Genomic DNA, 26,577 nt, shown 5'->3' with positions numbered 1-26,577 from the left:
TGTTGGTAGGATCCACACTGATAGCATTGTGGCGTCCTCCGTGTTTCATATTTATTATCTGGGCGGAGCCTTCTATGTCTATGGAACCAGCTTTGCGAATTAAATCCTCATGACAATTTTTTTAATTTTTTTTTTTTATTATCTGAACTCACTTTACTTTGAGTTATTACATTGTATCTTTCCTTCTGCCGATCTACTTCAGGACCTTTTTGGAAAGTTTCTGGGAACGTTTTCATAGGAATCAAGTTTTTCAGCTAATTTTTAGATGAAATCATCTTTACCCACTTATCAAGAAAATGATCTCGAATTTCAGAAAGAACTCGACGTTTAAGTTGTTCAATCACCATCAAATCTAGCAACTGATCAAAAGTCTCACCTAGACCAGTTACCCATTCTTTGCAACAGTTTTCTATTTCGTAGTTGAAATCCAACCATGTGGATTCGGTACTCTTATGATGTTTCCTAAATTTCTGCCTAAACGTTTCCGGGGTTAACTTAAACCATCTTAACAATAAATTCTTCACGTGTTCATAGTCTTTAGCTTTATCGGAGGCTTCTCTAGCTATTAACTGTGTTACTTCGTAAGGAAGTAGTCCTAGTAAATGAGATACAAATTCTTCTTTATCAATTTGAGGCTATTCTTATTGCCTTTCAAACAATAGCAAATATAGACTGATATCTCCTTTCTTGTCATCGAATTTCTGCATAAGGTGACGCAGCTCCGTTTTCGGCCAGACCTGTCCGGTAGTTTGAGACTTTATCTCTGCTTCGAGTCTTTTAATCGCTCTAATTCATATCGTTCTTTCTTTCTCCGCTCTTCTGCTTCTTCCTGTCTCCTACGTTCTTCTCTTTCCTCCCTCTCTTTCCGTTATTCTACGAGTGCGTGAACTGTTTTAATATTCACGCTAGATTCTATTATTTTTTATGTCACTCTAATCAAAGGATTAAAAAAATTCACAAAGAAATTAACAGTAGGCTTAATTTTGTGTAATAATTTTGAATAAGATTATGAATTTGTAAAAAGAGCTTTATCACTCGGGCAAATTTTCACTCGTATACTTAAGAAATTATGCAATGAGTTTTCAGCACAGTATCTTTTTATGCGGTACCATTATTTACTTCTCCTAAGAATATATCATAACACTGAAAAATATCATACTGTAAATTTAGTTCACAAATATTAGATAACGTTCTATGGAAACCTAATGTCACTGTACATTTCTAATTAATGTCTAATACAAATATGATGATGAAAGAAAAGCTTCGATTAACAGCAAGTTAAATATTTAATCAACACTCTTAGTTATGTCATTTCTGTGAGAAATATATATTATATTCAAGACACTTACACCTTTCTTACAATAAATCTTAAAACTAAATCTTCTACATACTCGTGTTGCCACTTTAAAATATCAATTAACTTCAAAATGTAATCTTGAAAGACAGGTTATTTAATGAATAATTAATGAGAACGAACAAAAGCCATTCACAAAGTAATATTTGAAATTTTAAAAATTTCTGTCCATTAATTATTTAAATTTTTGAATCATTTAATTAAAAGTATATAAATAATTATTCATTATGCACTTTATCTTCTTTTATTTTCTTTTATATTTTCTTAAAATATTCTAATGAAAGTCCATAAATAAAAACGATTAAGTTATTTTTATCGGCTTTTCCATTTATTCGCTTTCTATTAATTACAGGTGATCTGTCTTTTATCGGATTCACTGTAAAATGTATTTACTTTTGATAACTTTATGTTTAGTTGTGTCTCTATTTGTGAATATCAAAATGAATATGCATTAGTAAAAAAAAACTGAATTAATTCTGTGATGAATTCTTCCGTTGCTGTTGGTTTTTCCATGGCGAAATATATCTTCGTAATTATCTTCGCTGAAGAGCGTTCTTCCCTGATGCTGAAAAAAATGCCTTATGAAAGAGAGAAAAAACAGATACAAAAAGCAACATCTTTAAAAAAATGTTCACGTTTATATAGCATAAAATAATAAAATGCTGCCGCTGCCTGCATAATTAGTAGAATAATGTCTGACGAAAAATAAAAACAGCTGTTTTCTTCTTTCTGTTGTCGTGGCTTTGAGATCTACGATTATGCAAAATGGGGGAAATGTTTGTATGAGTAATAATGAATTCTTTTCTTTTATATTAATAGCACTAATGTTTTATTAATTTATTTAGCTTTAATATTTTGAACTATTTGTAAATATTCCTTATGGTACATCATCAATGGTTTCAAACGATAGCAAAGATCTATAATTAGGAAGCACGGCAATAATTCTTTTAAATAAAAATTTTTAAATTATAGAATATACCAACCAATAACTAACATAAATTGTGACAAATACATTCGCTTTTCTTGTGCATATTTGAAAAACGGAAGTAGAAATAACCTTGCCTGAATATGGATAGAGTAAAATTTAATAAATTCCTAATTATATTCGTAGAGGTATTGAATTATCCTAAAAATTAAAATTAGCTACAGTTTTTTTCTTGATTTAGGCCAGATTGAAGTGCGAGTTTTTGATCATACGTAGATTTTTCAATAAATATAAAAGTGAAAAATTTTAAATTTTAAAATTAGATTCAAAACATTTAAAGTTTTAAGAATAGCAAATTTTAAGAATCAGATTGATTCAAAGAAATGTGAACTTATAAATTCCTAAAAAAATACTTTTTAGAATTATGAAAGTAAGAATTCCTTTCAAAACGTTTAGAGTTTTAGAAAGCTATCAGACGAATTACACGTCTACTAATATCCAAAAAGGAAAAATATTTTATTATTTACTATCACAAAATCACCATAAACATCTTATGAAAATTTAAAATTCGCAAATATGTTAGAACGAAACACTTGCAGACTTCACATAACATCGGGGACATGAGTGATATGTAAATTATGTAAAGATAATGCAAGAGTTTATTGTAGTAAATTTTGTGGCTTTTAAAAGTTTTCGTAATCACGAATGATGGTGAGCCATGCTAAATAATTTGCCAATTTAGTGAACTCGACTTTAGTAGTCATGCATAATCTTGAGAGGTTAATAGTTACTTTTCGTCATATTAATACGTCATTGCAAACAATATTTATTGCTGAATATTCTGCTCAACAGAATAATTCACATGCAAAGCGTATCTAGTTCTGCTGGCACTGCTCCCAAAACAGTGTATGCCGTTTGTGGAAAATGTTCGAATTCCTGATATTTTGATAGATATTTCATTTGTTATAATTCTTTTATTTCATAGTTTTAAATATCTCCTGTTAGTAATACAAATATATCACCTATAGTGTTTTGTATACTACTAACTTTATCTTGTCAACATATGATCGAAATTAATGTTATGAATCAATATAAAAATTAAAGTTGTGACACTTTATCTTGCCAACATATGATCTAAATTAATGATATGAAACAATATAAAAATTAAAGTTGTGTAAATCCTTTTGAATCTCTCTCTCAGAAGAAAAAGAAAATTTCAGTTCTTTAGCTGAGTCAAATGTGTCTCAGCTAACCTCATCTTCCCTTTCGTTTCCACTGCTGAAAACGTGCGTGGGCGAACATTAATCAGTCACACCTACATTACTGAAGCGGTCACGTTTCATAATGTTCGAAAAAAATATTCACGTTCCTCTCACTGTAGATGTAAACACGTTTCGAATCAGATGTTAAACTAAACCTCAACTCATCAGTAAAGCGGACAAGAGACTACTAGTACTCACACAAGTTAGGGTGTTATTTGCGCCAATTAAAGTGATCCGTCGTTTTGTAGGGAAGACAGTGAAACATATACCGGTGGTTAGACCTTTTCATTAAGTCTTCTGGATACGGTTGCCGCGATATAATAGTTCTAGTAGCGACTGCAAGTTCTGAACTAAGCTGTTGAGCAGTAGACTTCATGCTAGATGAGCAGTTATTGCAAAATTTTCATTTCAAGAAACAGTTGTCATATTTTGGCTTCCTTTCAACAGCATCAGAGATATGAAATTATTTTAAGGGATATCAGAAACCCCTATACCGACAATGTTAAATTGGCCATTTTCGATGTAACTTTTCTCAAAATCTGCTGTAGATACAAGCTTGACTTTTTTTTGTAATTAAAGTATACCTATTTGATTATATTGAAATGAGCTTTTGAAGCATTTTGAATTTTAGAGTAAATTACAGAATATTTTGTTATGCATAGTCAAATTTAGCACTTTTCTCACACAAAAAATTCATTTTTTTTCTAAGTTTATTACAAAAGGCTCATTTCAGTAAATATTAGGGAACCTAATAAATAAGCCATAAAAAGTTTAGATACCTGTGAGCAGTAGTTCCTGAGAAAAGGTATATAGAGTATGAAAAAATCACGTTTGGAGCAAAACGCGTTTTTATGTAAAAATCCTCATTGATCAAAGCAGTAGATGACAAATTAAAACTAGATTTTTTACAGTTCTAATTTACATAGAGATTAAAGAATGGTATTTTTAGAAAGATAAAAGTATAGAGAATTTGAAAATGCAAAAACCCAAAATCACAATTTTTTGAAGATTTTGGGGTTCTAACACCCCTTAACAGCGTGAGAGAATGTCTGTCTTGAAATGTTCGCACGTCTCTCTGTTTTCATGATTATTTACCCTGCTTCTAAACGACCGTTGAATCTCTGCTTCACAGATTCTTTCCAATGCTACTTTGAAGACATACCAGACCATTTTACTAAAATTAAACGCTGTATGAATATCATTATCTTTTTTTGTATGTAAGTAAAAATAAAGCGCGGACACGAGTATAGTTCAAGCACAATGTGAAGGGCGTATGTTATATTTAAAACATTTGGAAAAACTTTGTACAATTTGCTTAGTACAATTTCTATAGTTTTTTTCATACCATATACAACAGCCGATCAACGAGTTAGGTTGCCACATCAACTAGTTCTTTATTATAAACACAGGGACTGCCAACCATGAACTCCAGGTGAAGTTATTTAGTTCGAGGCTGATTGGGTGAAAACGTACAATATTATATACTTCGGAGGAAGGTGGAAAATCACACGCCAATCTTTCAAGATAAAGCCGGCAGAAAAATTTTCTTAAACAGCTCTTCATTTGCAACAGTCAGCCATATAAGGCTGATATCACACATTTATTTATATCAGACAATTTTCAGACTGCTTCAAACAATTGTTCTACCTGCTTTACCGTTAAGAAACATACGGGATTTGTTTTTCTTTCCTCCCAAAAAACTGTAAGTAGTTCGGTCTCAACAATCTGTCAGCTATCAGCCTTCTAATCCTCCATCATCAACCATTATTTATAATGGAGAAGTAGTTTTCTTTTTACATGATAACTCCCAAACAATCCGTGGTGATAGAGCAGAAAATTTGTTTAAAGTGTTTTTCTTCCGAAATGTTTTAGACAGACTCACGATGTATCCAGGTTTAAACGATTCATGCAGAAAATGTTACTCGATGATTGGGATTTAAAAACATTTTTAATGCTGCAAAACGCTAGGCCAGGGGACACTGAAGTCAGAATCACTAATTGTATATATACATAATTTAATTCGTAATCGAAAACAGTAGTTTTCGGGAAATAAAAGTTTAAGGTTATGTTCTGTATTATTCTCTCTGTCTAAATATATACAAGGTGATCCCAAATTCATGGTACAAACTCTGAGGGGAGGTACAGAGCAAATATACGAATAACTTATAATGCATCTCTCTTTACATATAATAAGAGAAAGATTCTGTGTGTGTGTGTGTGTTTCTTTCGTCCGTGCTGTGCGTAAGCTTATAGACCCAGGGCTACGAAATTTGGTGCATCTAGACAAGAGCCAGTACACGCCGAAGCGATGTTTCCAAAATTCGAAATAGATTTTTTTAATTTATTTTATCTTCTTTTAGAAATGTGGTTTTGGCAACAGTTTTTCATTCAATGCGTTGTATACTGGACTGCTGACTGTTAAAAATAGGAGATAAAATGCTGCTTATTCACTTTTGATTGTTGGACACTCACCACGCGCATCGCAATTTCCTTATTCTGACGCGCAAGTGTCTCGCGAGGCACAACACAAAGAATTTCCTTTTTGTTTCTCTCTCTCTTTATTAGGTAATGGCAAAGAGGTTTGTATATTTTGAATTATGTCACCCACAAAGCACAATTTTGATTGTTTATTGCTTTCTGATGAGAGTTTCATTCTTTTAGAAATGTGGTTTTGGCAACAGTTTTTCATTCATTGCTTTAGATACTGGACTGTTGACTGTTTTTTCTTGAAATTATGAGACTTGTTGTTTATTTCATTGTAATCTTTCTATATTATGCTTTAATTAATTATATGTAATTTTAGTTATATAAAATGTTTTGCATGATTTTTTTATTAAACGAAGTTCTTAACTTCCTTTTTACTATTTGAATTCTTAAGATTTTGCAACGGAAAGTTGGTTAATTTATTTATTACGATAATTAATATTCGTGTTAGGGGATATTTCTTATTTCATTGTAATTTTTTTATATATATATAATACATTTTTATTGAAATTTGTGTGTTTTTTCTGCCGAGTAAAATTCTGTGCAGTTTTTAAATTTAATATTTGGTGTTCCCTTTAGGCATTTTCCCGGTAGCATATAAGGATTCTGGACCGCACCACGTGCATAGGGAAAAATGCATCCTCGTAATCGGGCATGGCTTCCGATGAGATCATTTTCTCTACGCTTAGGAAGCCTTTGCTTAGACTCAACAGTACGCCTCCATACCATTCGTTAACATTTTGTTACCAGTGTGGAAAAGATTATTACTGTTAATGACGTGCTATGTATTTTTGGTGCCATGAGATTACACTTCTTATTGCATTGTAGTGTGGTGAATTAAATTTAAAATTCACTACAATTTTGACATAAAAATTGTAGTGAATTGAAAAGCGCAAATGAACCAAAATGTTGGTTCATTTGCGCAAAATGCAAAATGTTGGTTCATTTGCGCTTTTGCAGCTGAGGATGATGGTTCGGTAAAACCATCGAAACTAGTCCTGTGAAAATTTGAAAATATAGCGCTGATTTTTGTTGTTTGACTTATGAATTAATATTTGTTCGGCGTGTTATTGTATCTTAATTATAGTAAGGATTGGTTCCACAAGGTTCTCCATCTATGGCATATCACCAATTTTGTCACCAAATGTCGCCAAATGGGCGATTTGTCATCAAATGTGAAAACCCTGCCTTTCCTTGTCATTTTCTGCAACCCTAAACCTGCTTTGCGGGGAAGCTATCTTAAAGCGGTTATACATTTTGCAACAATATATACAGGAATATACATGCATAAACTCTTTCTCTCCATAAACTAATATAGCAAATTTAAACGCTTTTTGATAACTTCAAAAACCACCGCTTATATTTTAAAATGTTAATTCATCTACAGTTTGTGGAAGGCTAAATTTAAGAAAAAACTAAGGGTTGTTAAAAAATTACGCGTGAAATGAGAGTTTTCCATATCTCTGAAGATCATACATAGAACGGCAACATAAATCTACAAGACTGATAGATTTCTATTATTTCTATTTCTATTAAAATTCTAAAAAAATTGATGTTACCACTTAAACAGTGCTAACATCAAAGCGTATAAGAAGACTTTCCTCCTATTTATAAAAAAAAAAAAAAAAAAAAAAAAAAAAAAAAAATATCGAAAACGTTTCGTTTTGTCAAAATTAATCACACTTGTTTATTTTTACTCATATCGTATAGTAATTACTAACAAAAGCAAAAATAAATATCAGCTTTTAAAGTCTTTTAACGCTGACTTTCGAGTTAATTTCATTATTCCTAATGTAATATTTTCCTTTGCATTATTGTAGCTTCCCATATGTTTAATGGGTTGCAACAATTAGCTGAACTATATTGAGATTTCGATATTTAAGATTATCTAATTAATTTTTAGATAATACATCCTGAGAAATAATTGCATATGCATACGTTAAGGAAATTAAAGCAATGACATACATAAATATTCAGTTGTTTATTTTATAAAGAGAATTGTCTCTTTATTAATGAGTGACTAATACGTTAATAAGAGCACGGAGCCCTGAAAGTCTACGAAATTAATGGAAATTATTTTTGTACGTTTTTTTAATCCTTCTATTCAAGAACTAGGCGTTTCTCATTTATCCCGTTTTAGAATTTCAAAGCACGACGCGTGTCATATTACGAAGGTGCGTAAATGCAATTGCAGAACGTCCAGATGCAGAGGATTAAATCTTATTAAGAATTTTATTTTGCTTAAATTAGCATCTAAAAGTTATACTTTCAGAAGATTTAATTTGTAATGAGAGCTAAGAAGAATAGATGTAAATATATACATAAGAGACTTAGGTTGCAGAGATTCTAATAAAACATTTAAGGAAGTCACTTTTAATTACTGAAATGCTTGCATGTTGAAATTGACAAAATTACATACAGATGTTTCTCCGGGAGAAAAAATGTAGACTTAAGACTTTTAATTTGTCATTTAAATAAAATCGTTTTTCTTCCTTCTTTATACGAAGTAAAGGAACTTGTAGTCGCTCAAACTTTCGGGTGTCATATTTCAACGAAAATACCCATTTTGACCGCTATCGATTGCATTTTAAGGGTTTTTGCGTGACACCTGTATGTAAGGCCAAAATAAAGGGCTCTTTTCCTCCAAACAGATTGTAAAATTGATTTAAATGCATTCAGAATACATTTTTTCGTGACGTCTGAATGTACGTATGTACGTAGGAAGCAGTGCGTACGTACTGCTTAAGTAGGAAACTGCAGCAGTACATACATACGTACGTATATACATACATACGTACGTATGTATGTACTGCTGCATACATACGCACGCATGTATGTATCTTGCATTACTCAAAAATGAGAGCCTCAGAACCTTGAAATTTTGTATATGTGGCTGCTATAACATGTAGTTCTATACCTCGCGTTTTAGTTGCAATCGGCTGCAATAAAACTCTCTCTCTCTCTCTCTATATATATATATATATATATATACCCAAGTAGCACATGACGTAGCAAAGACGTTGGAAACTAGTCCGAGAGGTTGCAAAGTGGTCGTAGTACGTAGTAACGTCCTTGCTGCGTCATGTGCTACTTGGGTATGTATACCCACTTTGTTATCCGGCTCGGTGAGCTCAGTTTTTGGTATTCTTATATGTTATTAAATTGTGCATTTTTTGCTTAAAAATTAGTGAATTATGTTTTTATGTCTTTAGTTAATCTGAATACAATAGTTATAGAATTACTGATAATTTAAAAGTTGTTTAAGTGTAGCTAAGCTTAACGAAACATCTATATTTGTTTACATTTATAACATAGCAGAATACTGAATTAAGTCAGCGTCTGCACCTTCAGTGTCTTTTTGCCAAGTGGGACCAAAAGTTAACTCTTAGTTTTGTGCACCGAAAGATCTGTCTTCCTGCACCCTGGCCGAATCGCTTGTTCTCGTGTAGAAAGTCTAAGTTTAATTGTAGAAATTGCTTTTATAGTTGTTTTAGCTGTATTTGTTGTTTTATTTTTTTCTATATTTATCAATTTTTAATAAAGATATTTTGAGTTTGTGTGCACTTTTGGCCTGCCGTGAAGTGAGAACTGAATTATCTGAATGAGAAATATATCTCAAATGAATTTCGAGAAAATACGTTTAAATGAAATGCAGCAGAAAATATGCATAATTTAATAGGCCGTACAAAGAAGTCATGTGGTGGGTCCACATCAAATGTTTTATATAATATTTGTCCAACATTTATTAATGCAAATTATAACGCATTTTTACCCTATTTCTAGCATGCCTTCGTAATGTAATGGTAGCACACGAGGTGAACATTCAGGAGGTGCAGTTTCTTGTCCCGGCGAGGGCATTACTTATTTTCACCTTTCCAGCTTCCAGGAATAAAAAAGGACCTAAGAACTCTACAAAATACCGAAACATTTTTAGAAACGTTTCAACTAATATTTTGTATTTCAAGGCTGTTTAAATTTGAGACATTGATTGATGATTGCTTTCTAATTTGTTATGGAACTTTTCTAATGAAAATATCTGTTCCTTAGTTCCCCCTTCGGATGGACCTGTGCTTACGGAAGAGAAATCGGATTACGAAGTAGGCGATAATGTCTCCATCTTATGTAATTCTGGAAAATCAAAGCCTGCACCAGACCTCAAATGGTACATCAATGATCAGTTAGTAAGTATCGTGTTTATAAGTATTGAAAATCTCGAATCTTAAAAGCTGTATTCTGTACAATAAGATTATCTTATTTTAAGGCATCAAGGTATTGCATTTTGTCTTTGCAGACACAAAACTGTTACTAAAGGTAAATAATAAGAATTACTAACTCCTGATTACACTCTTTTATTATATAAAACCCATTTAAAGGGTTTGTCTTATGCTGATGAGTTTTGCGAAACATACACTTTGCGACTTAGTAATAGAAGCGTTTTTCAATAAAATTTATATATAGGTGAGTTAATTTTAATCATGATAAAAATCAGCTTCTATGCGTAATTTAATGTACATTGTGGCCAGAAATTCTCTTCACTTCTGTACTAAATAATCTTATACTATTACACACTAAATGTGTGTAATAGTGAAAGATGGTAAGATATTTAAGTTTTCAACCTCCCATTCAGATCACTGATATGGCAACTATCCGGGGGACGGGAACGAAATCTGAGCGTCTACGCTGATGACCAATTCGCTGACTCATCTTTCTGTGCTTGGTGAAGAGTAGTCACAGATATAGTAGACTTCACTTTGAAACAGCACTTAATGACAATTCTGTTGGCTCATGTCGCCAGCCTTTGATCACGTGGGATAAAAAATCTTTCACCTTGGGAAGTGTTTTGGATTCACCAGCCCTTTATCCTTGGTCGCCTCAAAGTCTGGACCTTACGACCCTTTGGGGAATAATCATCAAACCATACGTCAGGAAGAAGCAGTAGGTGGACAAAGATGCTTTGCATGAAAGTGTGCTTGATGCCTTCCAGCAAGCTGCTAAAGCAAATGAGTGGGGATACATTCAGGCATGGAGTCCATGCATTCAGGCATATGAGGATGTGAACGGATAATGTGATGCACATACGGATGTTTTGCACAAACAAATGTAAGTATTAATCGAGTTACAATTAAAGAATTGGATTGTGAAGGGACTTTTCGACCACTTTGTATTGTTGCGTGCGTACGGTTCGGAATAAATTGAATACAAAAAGATTAATAAAATTTATTCTTATCAAAAGAAATATAACACTACGCTGGAATTTTCTACAGAGATATTCGTTCAATATCACAATATAATCAGTAGCTATACATTAAACTGCTAAAAAAACGTTAAAATAGAATACATTGCAAAGAGAAAGCTAATCCGATTTCACGCTGAACTAAAAAGAAAAAAAAAAGCAGCTGACTAAACAACTACTGAGATGAGATAGTCTCTCTCTTCCTTTTTATAGCTTTAAATCGCTGGCGAGAAACTCTAGTAATTTCTGCTTCTCGAGATTTCTGGTGGAAAGCAAAAGTATAGAATTGCACTTAAAGCTAACACAGTAGTTGCATTAATTCAGTCTCAATACAAATAAGGATATATACATTTATTCAATGTTAAATGCACTTGGTCTTATATTTTTTTTTATTTTTCTGCATAACTTTCTCTTAAGATTTATCACGCCCTGCATTGCACGGGAAATAAACCAATTTTAATTATAATTCTACTAAAAAAAATTAACTAAACACAAACTTCATAACCGTATATATACCAGTAGTTGCCCAGACGGTATAGTTATAAGGAAAGCCGACTGCGATACCAAAGGGTCCGGGTTCGGATCCCGGAGAAGGCATGAATGTAAATTGTCTGTCCCTTCAATAAGTGGTAACGGTTGCCGCCTATTTGGTGCCTGCATAATAAATTGAGCACCACGTCTGCCCTTAGTAGTGGCAAAATACTAAAAATGGCTAGTGCTAGCCTTTTATACATAGATATATACTAGTAAGCTTTACACCTGTGTATGCCATCTCACCAGAAAAATCTTTATTAATTTTATAATAAACTTTTCTGATAATGTATCATAGATAAATTTTCCTAACTTAATTCGTATACATTGTCACATTTTAAATTATATGTATTATATTGTTAGAATAAATATTACGACATATTATTTTTATTTCTAGGCTCAATCTGAAATGTCAGACCAGGAAGTGTTTGTTTACCCGGATCAGTTGGAGAGCTCCAGTTTAGCACTGAGATTCCGGCTCAAACCCGATGTTTTGCATAACGGAAAAGTAACTCTTAAGTGCGTAGCCACTATTAAGCATATACATGTAGTGACAGTAAAAGAAATCATAGCAGCAGGTAATTAAGCCATTTTTATGCAAGTTTTAATACAGAATCCCAAAGACCGGTGCTTTTTTCATTTGTAATATATAAGATACTAAAAAAAGGGGGCTGGTTGTAGTTTTTATTAACTTAAGTATTAATTTAGATATACATGTCGGTTACAGCCGAAAACATCGCGAAAGAAAACAACGCAAGGTGAAAACGTCGGGGTACAAAACATCGTGGGAGAAAATGAATGCAAAGAGAAAACATCGCAGTTCTAAAACATCGTGGTACAAAATATCGTGGTCGAAAATAAAGCGGCTCAAAATCTTTGCAGTTTAAAAACATCTTCGTCAAATACGTCGAGGTAAAAAATAAAGTACCTACAGATCACCGCATGACGATAATATCGCACACATGCGCGTTACTGGTTTAAATGTTGTAAATGTATTTTTGCGTAATGATTTTAGAGGGCAAGAAGGAAAGAGGGAAAGAGAAAATAAAAATGTTAGCGACAACTTAAGAATAAACAGAAGCAAAACAAGATATAATTTTCACTAAAACAGTAACAGATTACCAAACCTGAAAGAAAATAATTTGAAAATTAACTAAGTAATTTCTATAGAGGTAACCTGAAGTAGGTATTTATCTTCCTTTTTCTAAATATTTTTAGACTGTATTTTTCATGAAAACTTATCAGTAAAACTTTATAAAAAATTAATTTATTAATAACTTTTGTTAATTAACTATGTAAATTCAAAATTCTATTAGTGCTATGAAGTCGTGTTAATTTTCTACGTATTTACAGTTTTAAATGCTTAAGTTTCCTTTTTACTTTTTCATAAGAAGTTTATCAGTTCATTTAAAGGTAACAACTTTTAAAAGCTGAAAAACGCATATTTGTGAAGTTATCGTCATGCGATGATTTGCACGTACTTTATTTTTACCACGATATTTTCGACGAAGATGTTTTTAAACTGCTACGTTTTTGAATCGCTTTATTTTCGACCACGATATTTTGCACTACCATGTTTTAAAAAAAAGAACTGCTATATTTTCCCTTTTACTTCTTTTCTCCCTCGGTGTTTAGTACCGTCTCCGCGACGTTTTCGTCCGCGATGATTTCGTCGGACGCCATACATGTCAATATTTTAAAATCATGTTCATAATTTTATGAAAATAGCTTGAAATCTCGGAATGAAAAGGTTTGTATATATATATGTATGTAATGATAAAATTCCATAGTCAAAAATACACTTAAAATTCTAACTGTATGTTCTTTCCATTTTTAATGCCGACGGTCTCTTATTTGAAAGTACGCAGAATTAAATCCACAGCCCCGTAATCAAGTTGTTTTTCCCGCCTTTTCTACACGGACAGTTATAGAATGTTCTGGAGATATTTAACGAACTGGAATTACTGACGTCATTTCCTCGAAGCTTCGCCTTTACAGAGGCTATAAAAAGGCTCGCAAAAAAATATCGGTGTCTTTTTTTTAATGTAACGATGCAGTAAACTTCATATAAAAGTTATCAGTAGTTTTTTCTTATTTACTCCGGAGATCTGATTTTTGTAACTGCTATTTCTCCTGAAAAATAATAAATGGATCCTGTTTTTTAAACTTATCGTCTGATATTTTGAGCTTCGACTGCGTCTATGATTCTTCACCATTATTTATTCCTGACTATTTATTCCAGACAAAAGCTGGTACATCATATATATATGTCATAATAAGAGCAAAACAAGGAAAAGCCGGAGCAGTGTCGATGCGTGCTTAGATCCATATTAAAGAAGAATTTTGATTGCGTAGTATTTAAAGAGCTTGGCAGTCGAGGCAGTTTTAATTCCATTTTTATTTCCAATTGATATTTGTGGCCACAATCACTTGGCACTCTAGTCGTGCCTTTCCACAGAAGATTTACATTTTGGATATTGTTGGGATAGAAAGCAAGCCAGCGAAATTACAACTTAGCACAGTAGAGAGCAAAAGCTGAAGTGCGTAGTTATGAAGGATGGAAGGACGCGAAGAGAAAAGTTTTGGTTTACAATTCGGTGATTGGTCGTCAAGAGGCATCTGGTATTAACGGTTACGTAAGATCGCATGATTAATCTGAATGACGCAATGCAGAGAAGTTATTACGATTTTAGAATAGAGAGGAAGAATTAATGTTTATAGTTATATTATAATTCTGATTCATACATTTTTATCTTACATATTTCCCCCCTTCAAAAAGAAAAAGGCGTAGCGACAGAAGCCTTTCTAAACAGAAAGAGTTAAAGCACTAGCGAATAAAAAAGAAAAACATAAATCATAAAATTTTGATTCTATAAAAGTATAATTTATAAATATAAATTTTTTAATAAATTTTTAATTTTTAGAGTCCTATTGAATTTTTCAGCATTTCAGTTCAAAAGTCTTTTTGTTTTAGAGTTCACATAATCATAATTCTTCAGGAAAAGTTCTTGTTATCGCAGAATATCACAAAATAAACTTTTACATAATCATTACTTATAATTAAATGTAATGCACATAAATATTTATGATACTAATTTCTATACTGATAAATTATAATTTAACATTAGATTTTAAGAATTTATGGTTTCACCGTTATCATCTTTCATTTACAATTCCTTTATTTTACCATACTGGAAGACCTCGCAATACTTCTAAACAAACATATCCATCAATAGGGCTGTCCTCTTTAGCTAACCAGTGTGTTCTATGCACTGGTGGCCCAGGGTGCCTAGACAGTTACTTGAAAAGGCCTCCGTTCCTTGCATAAGGTAACTGGCCTTTGAGAACTGCACTAATACATTCCATAACAAAAAATATAATAATAATAATAATAATATAAAAAAATTACACACACTCATAAAATGAGAGCCTCCAACATTATCTTACTTGAAGAGGGTGAGGGAACAACTGTACAGAGGTAATTACAGGCCTCTGTTGAAGGAACCAGTACACCCTCATCATACACTACTTAACATACAATCACCCATAAATTTAACATGCATTTACCATAATTTCATATTACGTATCTGTAATAATTTCACTTATTTTTTACACCAACTTCATTTTTAGAATAATTATAAAATTCGTATTCAAAATTCTCAACAAAAATTCAAAAAGATAAATCTTATCTTAATATCCTTCCCTATGAATAATTTAAATAGCTTAAAATTAATTACTTAATTTGCTCACACATAATTATAAAAAATTAGAAAAATTAATGAACAAGAATTTCAGATTTTCTCAAAACAAATTGCAGAAATTTTAACCAAAGTTGAAATGAAAACTATAGAATCCGCAGCACATTAAATAATTTAGTTCCTGAGCTAGATTCACACGAATGTAATAATTTTTCAGCTGTTGAAAAAGGCGGAAGTGCAAATAATTTTCTGTCGCACATACTTGCAAACACTAACTCGGACCGACCTTGAACCCGCTGTAATGCTGAATTCCTAAACGGTAATTCACTGATGATTTCCTTTTCATTAGGCATTCGAACTTCTCAATTTATCGAGAGACCACTCTCAATCTGTAAACACTACGCGTGATTATTTTTTGAAGCACTTGCAAAATACTACAGCAGAAGAATGATCTGTTACTTTTTAGACACTGAAAACAGAAACTTGATGATTCACTTCTTTCAGATTATCTTGGATTTATTACAAAACGATGATTTGATGAGCTGAATTAAATCTTCCATTGAGGCTTCAGGCTGCAGAAAACCATCCTGCCGGCTGTTTCAGAAAAATAATTGACGACCTTAAAATTAACATTCTAAATTTGGTAATCTGCCCCTAAATTCGTCTCTTCCCACAGGTTCCAGACTTTTCTATTTCATGTAACGTTTTAATGCAGATGCCTCTCGTCCAATCAAATTAATTCTAAACCAAAACTGTGAACTGAAACTTCAGCCTTCTTCCTATGAAAGTACTATTACCTTCCCTTTTTTACCGCATAGCTTTCCTGCTGGCAAGACGCTCTTAAACGATGCTGCTGCTTAGCTGCTTAAGATGACGTCGTACTTCAAAATGGGAGTTATTCTATTCAAATATAATTAAGAAATATCTTGTCTGAAAATGGATGATTTGATATGCATGGGAAAAATAAAGATTGTGATTTTTCAAGATATGTTGTGCTAATTTGCATCATCATGCTTTCCACTCTGCCACCTTCAAACCACAGTTTCATTACATATATATATATATATATATATATATATATTAGGATTCTGTTAGAATAAAAGTATCATTAAATAAAATATACACTATTAGGCATAACTACTGTTTTATCATATACTGTCAAAGCTCATCAAAGGGAGATGAATTAGTTTTTTAGGCAGGATCATCTTTAAATTCACAATACGTTTATTTATTAAAAAAGAGTAAAGAGACAGAATTAAAACTCAGTGACGTAACAGCCCTAACTGGCCAATGCCTGCAGTGCCCCGAAATCTGCTTTCTTGCCCGTGGGCCCCGGGGTGCGTAAGCATATGCCCTGAACAAGTGGTTAGTTTGTCGCAGAACCCCCAGTGTTTAGTCCCCAAGCAAACTTGGTACTCATTTTATCGACCCAAAGGATGGAAATCAAAGGGATGAAAGTCTGAGTCGACCTTGGTCCAGCCCGGGGATCGAACCCCGGACCTATGGCGTTGCTGCGCTATCCACTGTGCCACCGGGACTCTTAAAGAGAGAGAGACCTTATTTTAAATAAGAATCATGCAGTTTTAATTGACCTAAGATTACACTAGTTAAATGTTTTTTTTTTTCCTCATCATTCCTTCGACAGCAAAAGTTTCCCAAATTATACTACACATATGTAATAATTCTGAATGCCTCTTTTTTTTTCTGATTTAAAGTCTATTTCTCTTTTTTTTGGGGGGGGGGAGGGGGTTGTACAAATTAGTTCAGAACGTCTTTGCAAACTGTAAAGGTAGGACGTTAATGTAAAAGCAAAACTTTTTTTTTAGCCCAACGAAGCGTTAGCTCAGGAGGGCTATTAGTCTCGAAACTGCATTTTGCGTGAAATCACTTAAAGCATTGAATCACTTTTTAAATTCTTGCCACTAAATATTACCACCCTCTATTAAATTTAAAGAAATTAAATAATGAAGAATCAGCATTAATATATGTATATTTCTCGCTATGTGAATAATCAATGGTACCTAGAACGGCACCATTAAGTTTTGAATAACGTAATCCTCCATCCGAATATGTGCATCTGAAAGCCCAAATTTGGAATTTGTTTTATTTTCATATTTTATAAAACTTTAACGAATATTTAATTAAAACTCTTCGATTTTAAAATGAGCAGTGGCAACATTGTATGGAATAAAGCATTTTAAGGGAACATGCGACATCTCGACAGGCGAAATGCAACTATTTCGAGACAAAAGTTATTAGAGTATAACTTTCAAAAATAATCGTATACTCTAGATTCTTTTTTCATTTAAAGTAAACAGATTTTAGATAATATTAAGCACATAAAATGTAAATTAAATAGCCTAATGTTTTTAAAAACCAGTTGTTTTATTTCTCTTACCTTTGACGAATCTTTTGTGACAGTGTGCTATTTCGGTACACTTTTCTTAAAAAATACTGCACCAAACATCTTCAAATGTTGCATGATGGTTAAAAACATATCATTTAAGAATATCAAGCAGTATTTTACATTTTACTGAAAAATAAAAGATATTCAAAATAAACTGGTAAAATGTTTTGAAAATCACGCGAATGTGGGCATCTGGAAGCCTAAATTTGGAATCTGATTTGTTATCTATTTCATATTTTGTAAAACTTTAACGACTTTTTGATTAAAACCTCAACAATTTCAAAGTGAGCAATAGCTACACTGTACGGAAGGAAAAAAGAAAACATTTTTATTTCCAGCGTGCAAAACTGTGTCCAGGAAATTCTAATAAAATATCCAGATATGCTCTTTTTTAATTATTTTCCGATATTGCTGTTGAATTGAATTTTGTTTTCCATGTGTGAAGAACACGATACTTAATAAATAAAGGAAATATTCAAAATGTTTTAAAAACGCTTCTTTGGGCGTTATGTAAAATCCGAAAGCTTTCACATTTTTCTTTTAATATGATTTCATCAGCAGGTGTTTTACTGTGCAAATGCTAATGCATAATAAAATGCATTTTAATAAAATCAAGAATAGGAGTAGCTAACTGAAATCTCTAACTCTATCTCTAACTAACTAAATAACTAACTTATCTAGAACTTAACAGAATTTTTTACAGTGTGAATATTGTTATCAAGTAGAGGAGAAAATCTGGAAACTAAATATTTGGCCAAAGGATATGAAGCAGTACCTATGTTGGAAACAATTGGTCGAAAAGGAATACCGGTTTTGTGGACTTTTGGAAGAGCATAAAGTCTAGCGCAATTAGTAATAGGCGGAATAAGTGATTTCTTCAACTGAGTTGGCAGAATGTGGGAAGATTTAATAGCACTTTTTACTTTCATGAGGTCCGAAGTTGAAGGTTCTTTAGGGATCGAGCAGTATGGGCCTTCATTTATCAATTTAGAGACTCCAGTAATTCTGTTGAAGTCATTGATAAACTTAAAAATATTTCCCCACTTCGTTCCATTATGGTTTCATTTGATGTCAAATCATTGTTTACTAATGTTCCGGTCGAAGGAGCACTAAATTGTCTTGAAACTAGGCTTCGGGAATTTCACTTCACACATACTGAAATTAATGAGTTGGTTTCGCTTACTAAAGTTTCTCTAAGTCAAACCCACTTTGTTTTCCAAAATGCATATTTTCGTCAAGTTGAAGGATTGGCTATGGGTAATCCTCTCAGTCCGGTACTTGCTGACATTTATATGCACTATTTTGAGATGAAATTATTTGATAAATTATCTTTTCGTCTTTGGATTCGGTATGTTGACGACACTTTCGCACTTTTTGACGGTTATAAAGAGGATTTATCCGAGATTCTATCTATTATGAATTCAATTGATCCAGCCATCCAATTCACTCTTGAAATTGAATCCAACAATTCCCTCCCCTTCCTCGATATTCTTATAATCCGCAATGAAACCGATTTTAGCACCACTGTGTACCGTAAACCCTTTGCAGTTTGTTTACCACCCCATGCCAAGTCATGCCACCCTGTTAAGCAAAAAATGGCTTCTTTTTACTATTATGTTTTCTGCGCGCTAAAAGTTTGTTCCTCTGAATCTTTGCTTACCAATGAACTTAATTATTTGAGAGCAGTTGCGATTGACCGTGGATTTTCTCCCGTGATTATTGATAAAGCCGTCAAAAAATTTTCAGATTCCCATCAAAGAAGACATTCCACTGTTAGAAATAATATCAATGACCTTGTCGTGCTTCCATTTTATCCTTCTGTTAGCTATAAAATTGCACGGATTCTCCAGAAATTCAATTTTCAAGTCGGTTTCTCCCCTATTAATAAAATTCACCCTTCGATTCTAAAAGATTGCGTTTCTGTCTTGAATTCTTGGGGCATTTATAGTATATCATGTCAGTGTGGTTTAAGATATATTGGCCAAACAAAAAGAGCGTTGAAGTTTCGTATCAAGGAACATGAATCTTATGTCAAAAAAGGGGAAATTAACAAGTCTTCAATAGCGTATCATAGCTGGACTTTTAACCATAATTTTGATTTTGGGTCTGCAAAAATCATCCAAAAGGCTTCTTCCATAGGCGAATTGGATTTTCTTGAGGCTTTTCACATTCACAAAGATTTAGAAAGTTTAGTTAATGATTTGAAGTCCAATCCAGTCCTTCCTAATGGCTTTAAAATTCTACTGTCTTAATTCAATTATTTTTGCCGATAGATGGCGTTACCTCCTCGCACTTGGTACTACCAGAGGGTATAAAAATCCGTTCAGTGGTTGCTTTCCATTATTTGAAGTTCAGATTTTGAGCGTAATGTGCATTTGCCCCTCGCTCCCTATTTTAACTTCGCTAATATTTCTTTATGCTTGATCAGACAGCCTGGCTCAGTAAAAGTAGGCGGCCAGTGCAACTCTGATTAAAAATCTAGTTATAACCACATGCAGTGCTGATAAGCACCACGTGTTTCTGTGATTCCTATTTTCTTCTTTCTATGTATTTCTTTCTCCTGATGAGGAGGGACCTTTAGCTGCCCTCGAAATCGATTGAGTGTTTCATTATACCTACGCTAAATATAAGGTTGTTTTTTACGGTTTTGATTGTCACATTAGCGTGTTTCTCTTCTAGTCTAGTCTTCATTGGTTAGATGGAAGCAACAGCTTTATAACGATCTCAATCAAAACCTCTGAGAGTACTTTTTTTCACTAACACTCATTTCAGTAAAAAAGGAAAATTTCTTCAAAATTTAATTTCCTTTCAGAAATAATACGATTTCGTTTTCGAAAGCTAAGGTATGCAAATCTATTGAAATTAATTCGAAATCCGAATGCTCTTCGAAATACGAATAAAAGAACAGAAAATAAAGGAATCAATCATTATCAAGAGAAAAGAGGTAAAAATGTCAAAGACATGCCAACATTTAGTATAGATGAAGACTTGCGGTTTTTGAGTTGTTCTAAATGATAACAGTTTTGGTGCCAAGCTTAGGGGTATTCCTCATCATCAAACATTTATGTTTCTGCCCTTATTCATTACACAAAATGTCGTCGCACAAGATGCCCCGTTCATTGCGCAAGATTTAAAGAAATAAAGAAAGAATAGAAAGGAATTTTTGACACCACTGGTATGAAACGAGTTAAGTCAATTGAAAACGGAATGACAAGGCATTTTGGAATGATTATAAAGGTTTTATACTGTAATGTAGTGAAGGCAATTCCAGAATGATAAAAAAATTCAATTCTGAGGATGAAAACGTGCTGAAAAAATTTTCTTCCTTTATTGAGTCCTCAGAAGACTGATAAATTTATGAAAACGTAAATGTCCATAAATTCATTACTTATTCTTGCTTACGAAATTAAATGCAAATAAATGCTGAAAATATAAAAGCAATTTACCTTAAATGAGGATCTAATGAATGAGGATCTAATGAATAAGCCAAAGAAAGAATTATTGTTTTTTCCTGTCAACTGTTAAAATGCTTATAAATAACTCTGATAAATTATCGTACAAAAACTAATCTTTCAATTCACTTGTGAATTAAACATGAGTAACTGGAAATAAAATTTCTAAATAAAATTGCGAACACAAATTGAAACAAACATTATCATTGACTTTGAAAAGCGATTATAAAAACAGTAATGCTAATGAAGCTGTCAATGAAGTAAAATGGGAACCAATGAAGCGAAACCTTAGAGAGAAATTAGATTATTTTGCAACGGAAATCCAAATAAACATAACAAATTTTGATGAATCTAATATTTAAAATGAAGAATGGAAAAGCAAGTGCCTGAGCAGAGATTCATGTAAAAGACTTCTCACTAAAAGAATTAATTCAAAAATACTGAAATTTGTTGCAGTTCTTAACACAAGAGAATCAGTTTTAGAAATCTAGATTTTAAAATGTTTGATAGGCATTCATCTAATTAAAGAAGGTAAATAAGAGGAAAACAATACGCATATTTAAAAAAATTGGTAGTTTTATTTTTGTCGAATTGGTAATTTAAACGATTATAATTTCTTCGTCGTTTGTCGTAGATTCTATGCATTACGTAAAGATGCGTCTCATTGCCTACAGAATTGATAGCCATAAACGTTAAGCTATCGTTAAAAAAGTGGTTTTTAAATTGTTCTTAAAATTGCTGTTAAAACGTTCTCACTTCGAGAACCCTGTACATGTTACACATTCATAATCTTCGCATTGTACAATCGATCACTGTATTCATGAACTGAATCTCCATGTCTAAATGCCTGCAAGTGGTAGAAGTGAGTCAGCAACTGCAAACAGATATTGGATAATCCAATTGCGTGTGATTTTGGTACATATTTATCGTCGATGGCAAAAAGCTGATCTATTTGCAATACATCAATATACTAATAAACAAAGGACAACTAGTATAGGAAGAAAAATAGTGATTAACAATTGACAGTTTGAGATTAAAATGTCTCACTGCATTTGGTGGTCTCTTGTTCGTTGTGAGCTTTCAACTGGTGATGAGCTATGGATATCAACGTTTCCATTTAAAAATATGGAGGTTTGGAAAATTAGTCATGCTATTTCTGGGTCTTTAAACTAGCGGCTTATAATTTTTCATGAATAATGACCAACACTAATATGACAGAAATCAAGAGAACTGTTTGTTTTGATTGAATAAGATCAACGTTATCTCTGTTTGTTCGCACGCAGTACTTGTTTATGACTCACACAACAGAAACAACAGGCTGTGGTGCAGCGGCCGAATCCGCTACCCAGAGCCGCTGTTGTTATCCAAGATTGAAATAAACTTTTAACTCGAGTTCTAATGATAATATGAATTTTAATAAAATAACCAAAAATAAGATGTGCGGTTCAAGACGGTATAAAACGTGGATACATTCAGCCCCGTAATTTCAGAAATTTGTTAAACAGGAATGTGCGCTATCAATAACGTACACTAGGGATCATAGTTCTAGCGGGCCAAAATGCCCCAGGAAAAAGGTCCTAGCTCATCTCAGAAAAGGCTCCTCGCTGCCAAAACGTTTTCTCACTCACGATTTCCTTACTTTCACTGATCCCCGGGGAGGGGAATCATCCACTCGTATATAACAGAGATGGATACATTCCGACCCCAGTGGAAGATTTCTTTTATCCCTGGAGCCGTTGGAGTGATCTTCGAGGGCGAAACTCGAATAATTAACAGAGGAACCTCGTTTCAAGAGCATTTCTCCTCTGTCGTGAAAGAAGCGCCATTGCATTCGGAATTCGGTCTACCTGGACGACCTAAGAAAGAAAATCTATGCGACCTTGCCACAAGGCACTCCAAGTGTGATTTCACATGATTATAATTATATTCTTCTATTTATTGTGAAACACATAATACGACTTAATGATATTTTTTTCATGAAGTACACAGAAAATTGCACATAAATTTCTTTACGTAAAATAACGAATATATCATGAAACAATTCAACCAATAGTAAAAGCTAAAATGCCTAGTAATTCATAATCTGTCTGTCATAAGGAAGACAACCTTTAGCGGAACAACTAAGAAATTACCTAACATATGAAGTAAAAAATGTACTAAAAAATATAACATTTTAAATAATTTAAATGATATTATAGTGAAAGCAGTAATATAACAGAAAACAGACTTCACTGATGGTTTGAAGGCAAGCATATTGGTACAATTATTTTTCGTATTCATGTAACGGGAGGTATCTGATTCAACAGAAAATTAAAAAAAAAAAAAGAAATACCGCTGTAATATAAAAATTTAGAAACTCGATTCTTTGTCAAGAATGCTAGCAAAGGGACTACCAAACCTTGATTTATTTCTCCATTTTTGTACGTTAAATTTTTATTTCAAATTAAAAATTATAAGAATATCCTTTCTCCAACTCAGTAATAATGCAACTTCATTTATAGATTTGCATGTTTTCAATCATTTATTTTCTTTCTCAGTGTTATGTGATTATTATTTCGTACTCATAACAAAACTTAATTTATCATTTAAATATTTACTCAAACACTGCTTAAAAGTCACATATTTATCTTTAAATCCATTTTATTTTAGAGAGCAGAGTTTGTAAAGAACTACTTCAATTATTGCTCTGTCAGTGAAAAAAGGAGTTTTTTCAAGTATAATTTGCGGTGCACTTCCTTTGATTTATAAGCTATAGATAAATCATTAAACTTAAAATATATTTGAAGAAATATAAAAAAAAATGCTATACCGATTTCGTCAGCTAGAATTTTTTTTTTTTTTTTTTTTTTGTATCAACTCCGCTTTGATCAATCAGCGTTTGTTCAGATTCCAGAACACTGTTTTTATGATAGCCTGTTGAAGCCTGAGGCACAAAGGTTTCCAAACTGCTTTAATTTCAATTAGATTTATACGCTTTGCTTCAGGCTTTTACAAATAGTTTTCTGAAATTCCATGTATGTAACGATTTGTATATTTGTATGTTTATCGCCTGTATTTCATAAGCCAATATTTATTTTTATTTCTAATTCACAAGTTAGATAAATATTTGAAGACGAGTGAGAGTTTATTTCAATTGGTAACGCAAACATAAACAAGTAAATGCATGAAGATTTAAAGTGACAAAATGCCCCTCCCTCCCCCTCCCCAAAGAGATTTTTCTGCTTTGAGATGTATTGGCGCCTGGTTTGGGAGACTGCTAAGCATATTAATTTAGTAAATATAGAAGCGAAATAAATCAAAGATTTAAAACAGTAACGAATATGTTGCAGTCAGTTCATTGAGATCAGATTGCAGTGTTGCTGAGTTAAACAATTGAAGAACTAAATTTTTTTTCGGTATTGCAGTGTATGCACCTTACAGGTTTCTCAAAACTGTACAGTACATTGACATATCAGCAAGCCGTTCTGTGCTTCTTCTTAATACAAACTAAAATATTGTTAAATAAAAACAAATCTAAAAGGTTTCATATTTTAAATTACTTCCAAAGAGGCGTTTTTTAACGTTTTGTGTGTACCTTTATTTATTTATTATGCTCTTTGCGCTTAAACCATAAAATTCAGTTCAATGTCGCAAAATAATTTTTAAATGAGCATATCTGTAGAATTTCCCATACACACTTCCGCGCGCTGGAGATAAAAAAGGTTTTTTCCCCCCTTAGAGTGTTGCCATGCCTCACTTTGAAATCTTTGAGTTTGTTAATCAAAAATTCATTAAAGGTTTACAAAATATGAAATGGATAATAAAAACAAATTTCAAATTTGAAATTTGGTCTTCCACATGCCCATATTCGTAGGAGGATGACGTCGTTCAAAATTCGTTGGCTCTAGGTACCGTTGTTTTACCATAATGCGAGAAATATACATACATTTATGCAGAATTTTCATTATTTAATTTCTTCAAATATAATGCAGGTTTGGCGGCAACAGTTTGAAAAGTGAAAGGGACATTTATAGTGATTAAACGCAAAATCGCAAAACGAAAACAAGAGTTCTTCAGGGACAAAACCCCTTTGGACTAATAAATATGTTGCAGTCAGTTCATTGAGATAAGATTCCAATGTTGCTGAGTTAAACAATTGAAGAAGTAGAATTTTTTGTTCGGTACTGCTGTGTATGCACCTTAAAGGCTTCTCTAAACTGTACAGTATATTGACTTATCAGCAAGCTGTTCTGCGCTTGTTCTGAATACGAACTAAAATATCGTTAAAAAATTTATATGTAATAACATAAATTTATATATGTATTTTATATGTAAATAATTTGAGTGAAAATATATGTGAAACTATCATTTTTATTGCATAATGTAACACAAAAATCTAAAGAGGCAAAGCTTTGCCGAAAAAGCAAGAACACAAGAGCAAATCTGTTTAACATTTGACTAAATAAATGGATATCTCTCTACATCAGCGAGATATCGCTAAGCAGGAGGCCATTTTGGCGGTTAATTTTTGTAACGAAATTTCTCGACCATTTCGCGATTGTTCAGTTCCTGTATAACCGTAGTTGGTATTGCTGTTTGAAACAATGTAATTAATCTAGAAATGTAACTGGAACCGTATCTGCCCCTTAGATGTATCTTTAATCGTATATACTTTCCATTATTTTCCAGAAAAGGAATTTACTAGAGATTTCTCGGCGGCCGGATGAAAACTATATACGCCAAAGACCATGAATTGCGTTATGTTTAACGTAGTTAGTTTTAAATTCTTAGTTTGAAGTGCATTCTGATTGTGTTCTGTAATACTGAGAAAAGCTGTACGAGAATTTTTGTGGAATGTTCCAGAACTGTAAAGCGTGTCTTCTGTTAAATTAAATTTTATTAAGATGTCATAGGGTTCTCTGTGCCTTCAGTTTATTATGAACCCGTATTTTTTATCGGAATGACTAGTGAAGAAACTGACTAAAACTTTACATTTCTGTCATTGCCTGCTGGAGAACGTTCAGTAAGGTTCAGTAAGTTTTATTTATGCATTATGTCAAAAGGTGTCTCGCAGAAAAGCTCAAACTGTAAGTAGTTTCTAAAATCTTAAAATTTACATCTTCTGTATTAGTGTTATAGAGTCTCGTCCATTTTGGCAACATAAAATACCAGAACTATATGTAAGCGACTTATCACTATGTCTTGGAAATTACCGCAGAGACTGCGAAAGGAGTAAACCTTTTATTTATTTA

At 32.6% G+C, this 26,577-nt stretch overlaps 1 protein-coding gene across 1 annotated transcript in view; it reads left to right on the top strand.

The window, feature by feature from the left end:
• Positions 1–26,577, top strand: part of LOC118187884 (uncharacterized) — a 307,145-nt gene that overhangs the window by 278,623 nt on the left and 1,945 nt on the right. Inside the window, exons 4-5 of the mRNA XM_085814610.1 lie at positions 10,073–10,206; positions 12,187–12,367. Of these exons, the coding sequence (XP_085670736.1) occupies positions 10,073–10,206; positions 12,187–12,367 (315 nt within the window). The remainder of the gene's footprint in view (positions 1–10,072; positions 10,207–12,186; positions 12,368–26,577) is intronic.

Source organism: Stegodyphus dumicola, chromosome 4 (genome assembly GCF_044657685.1).
Source record: "Stegodyphus dumicola isolate Sdum_Otavi_A_Nest chromosome 4, ASM4465768v1".
Lineage (NCBI taxonomy): Eukaryota > Metazoa > Arthropoda > Arachnida > Araneae > Eresidae > Stegodyphus > Stegodyphus dumicola.
Note: the sequence above shows the minus strand (reverse complement) of the source record. Positions and strands in the feature narration are given on the sequence as shown.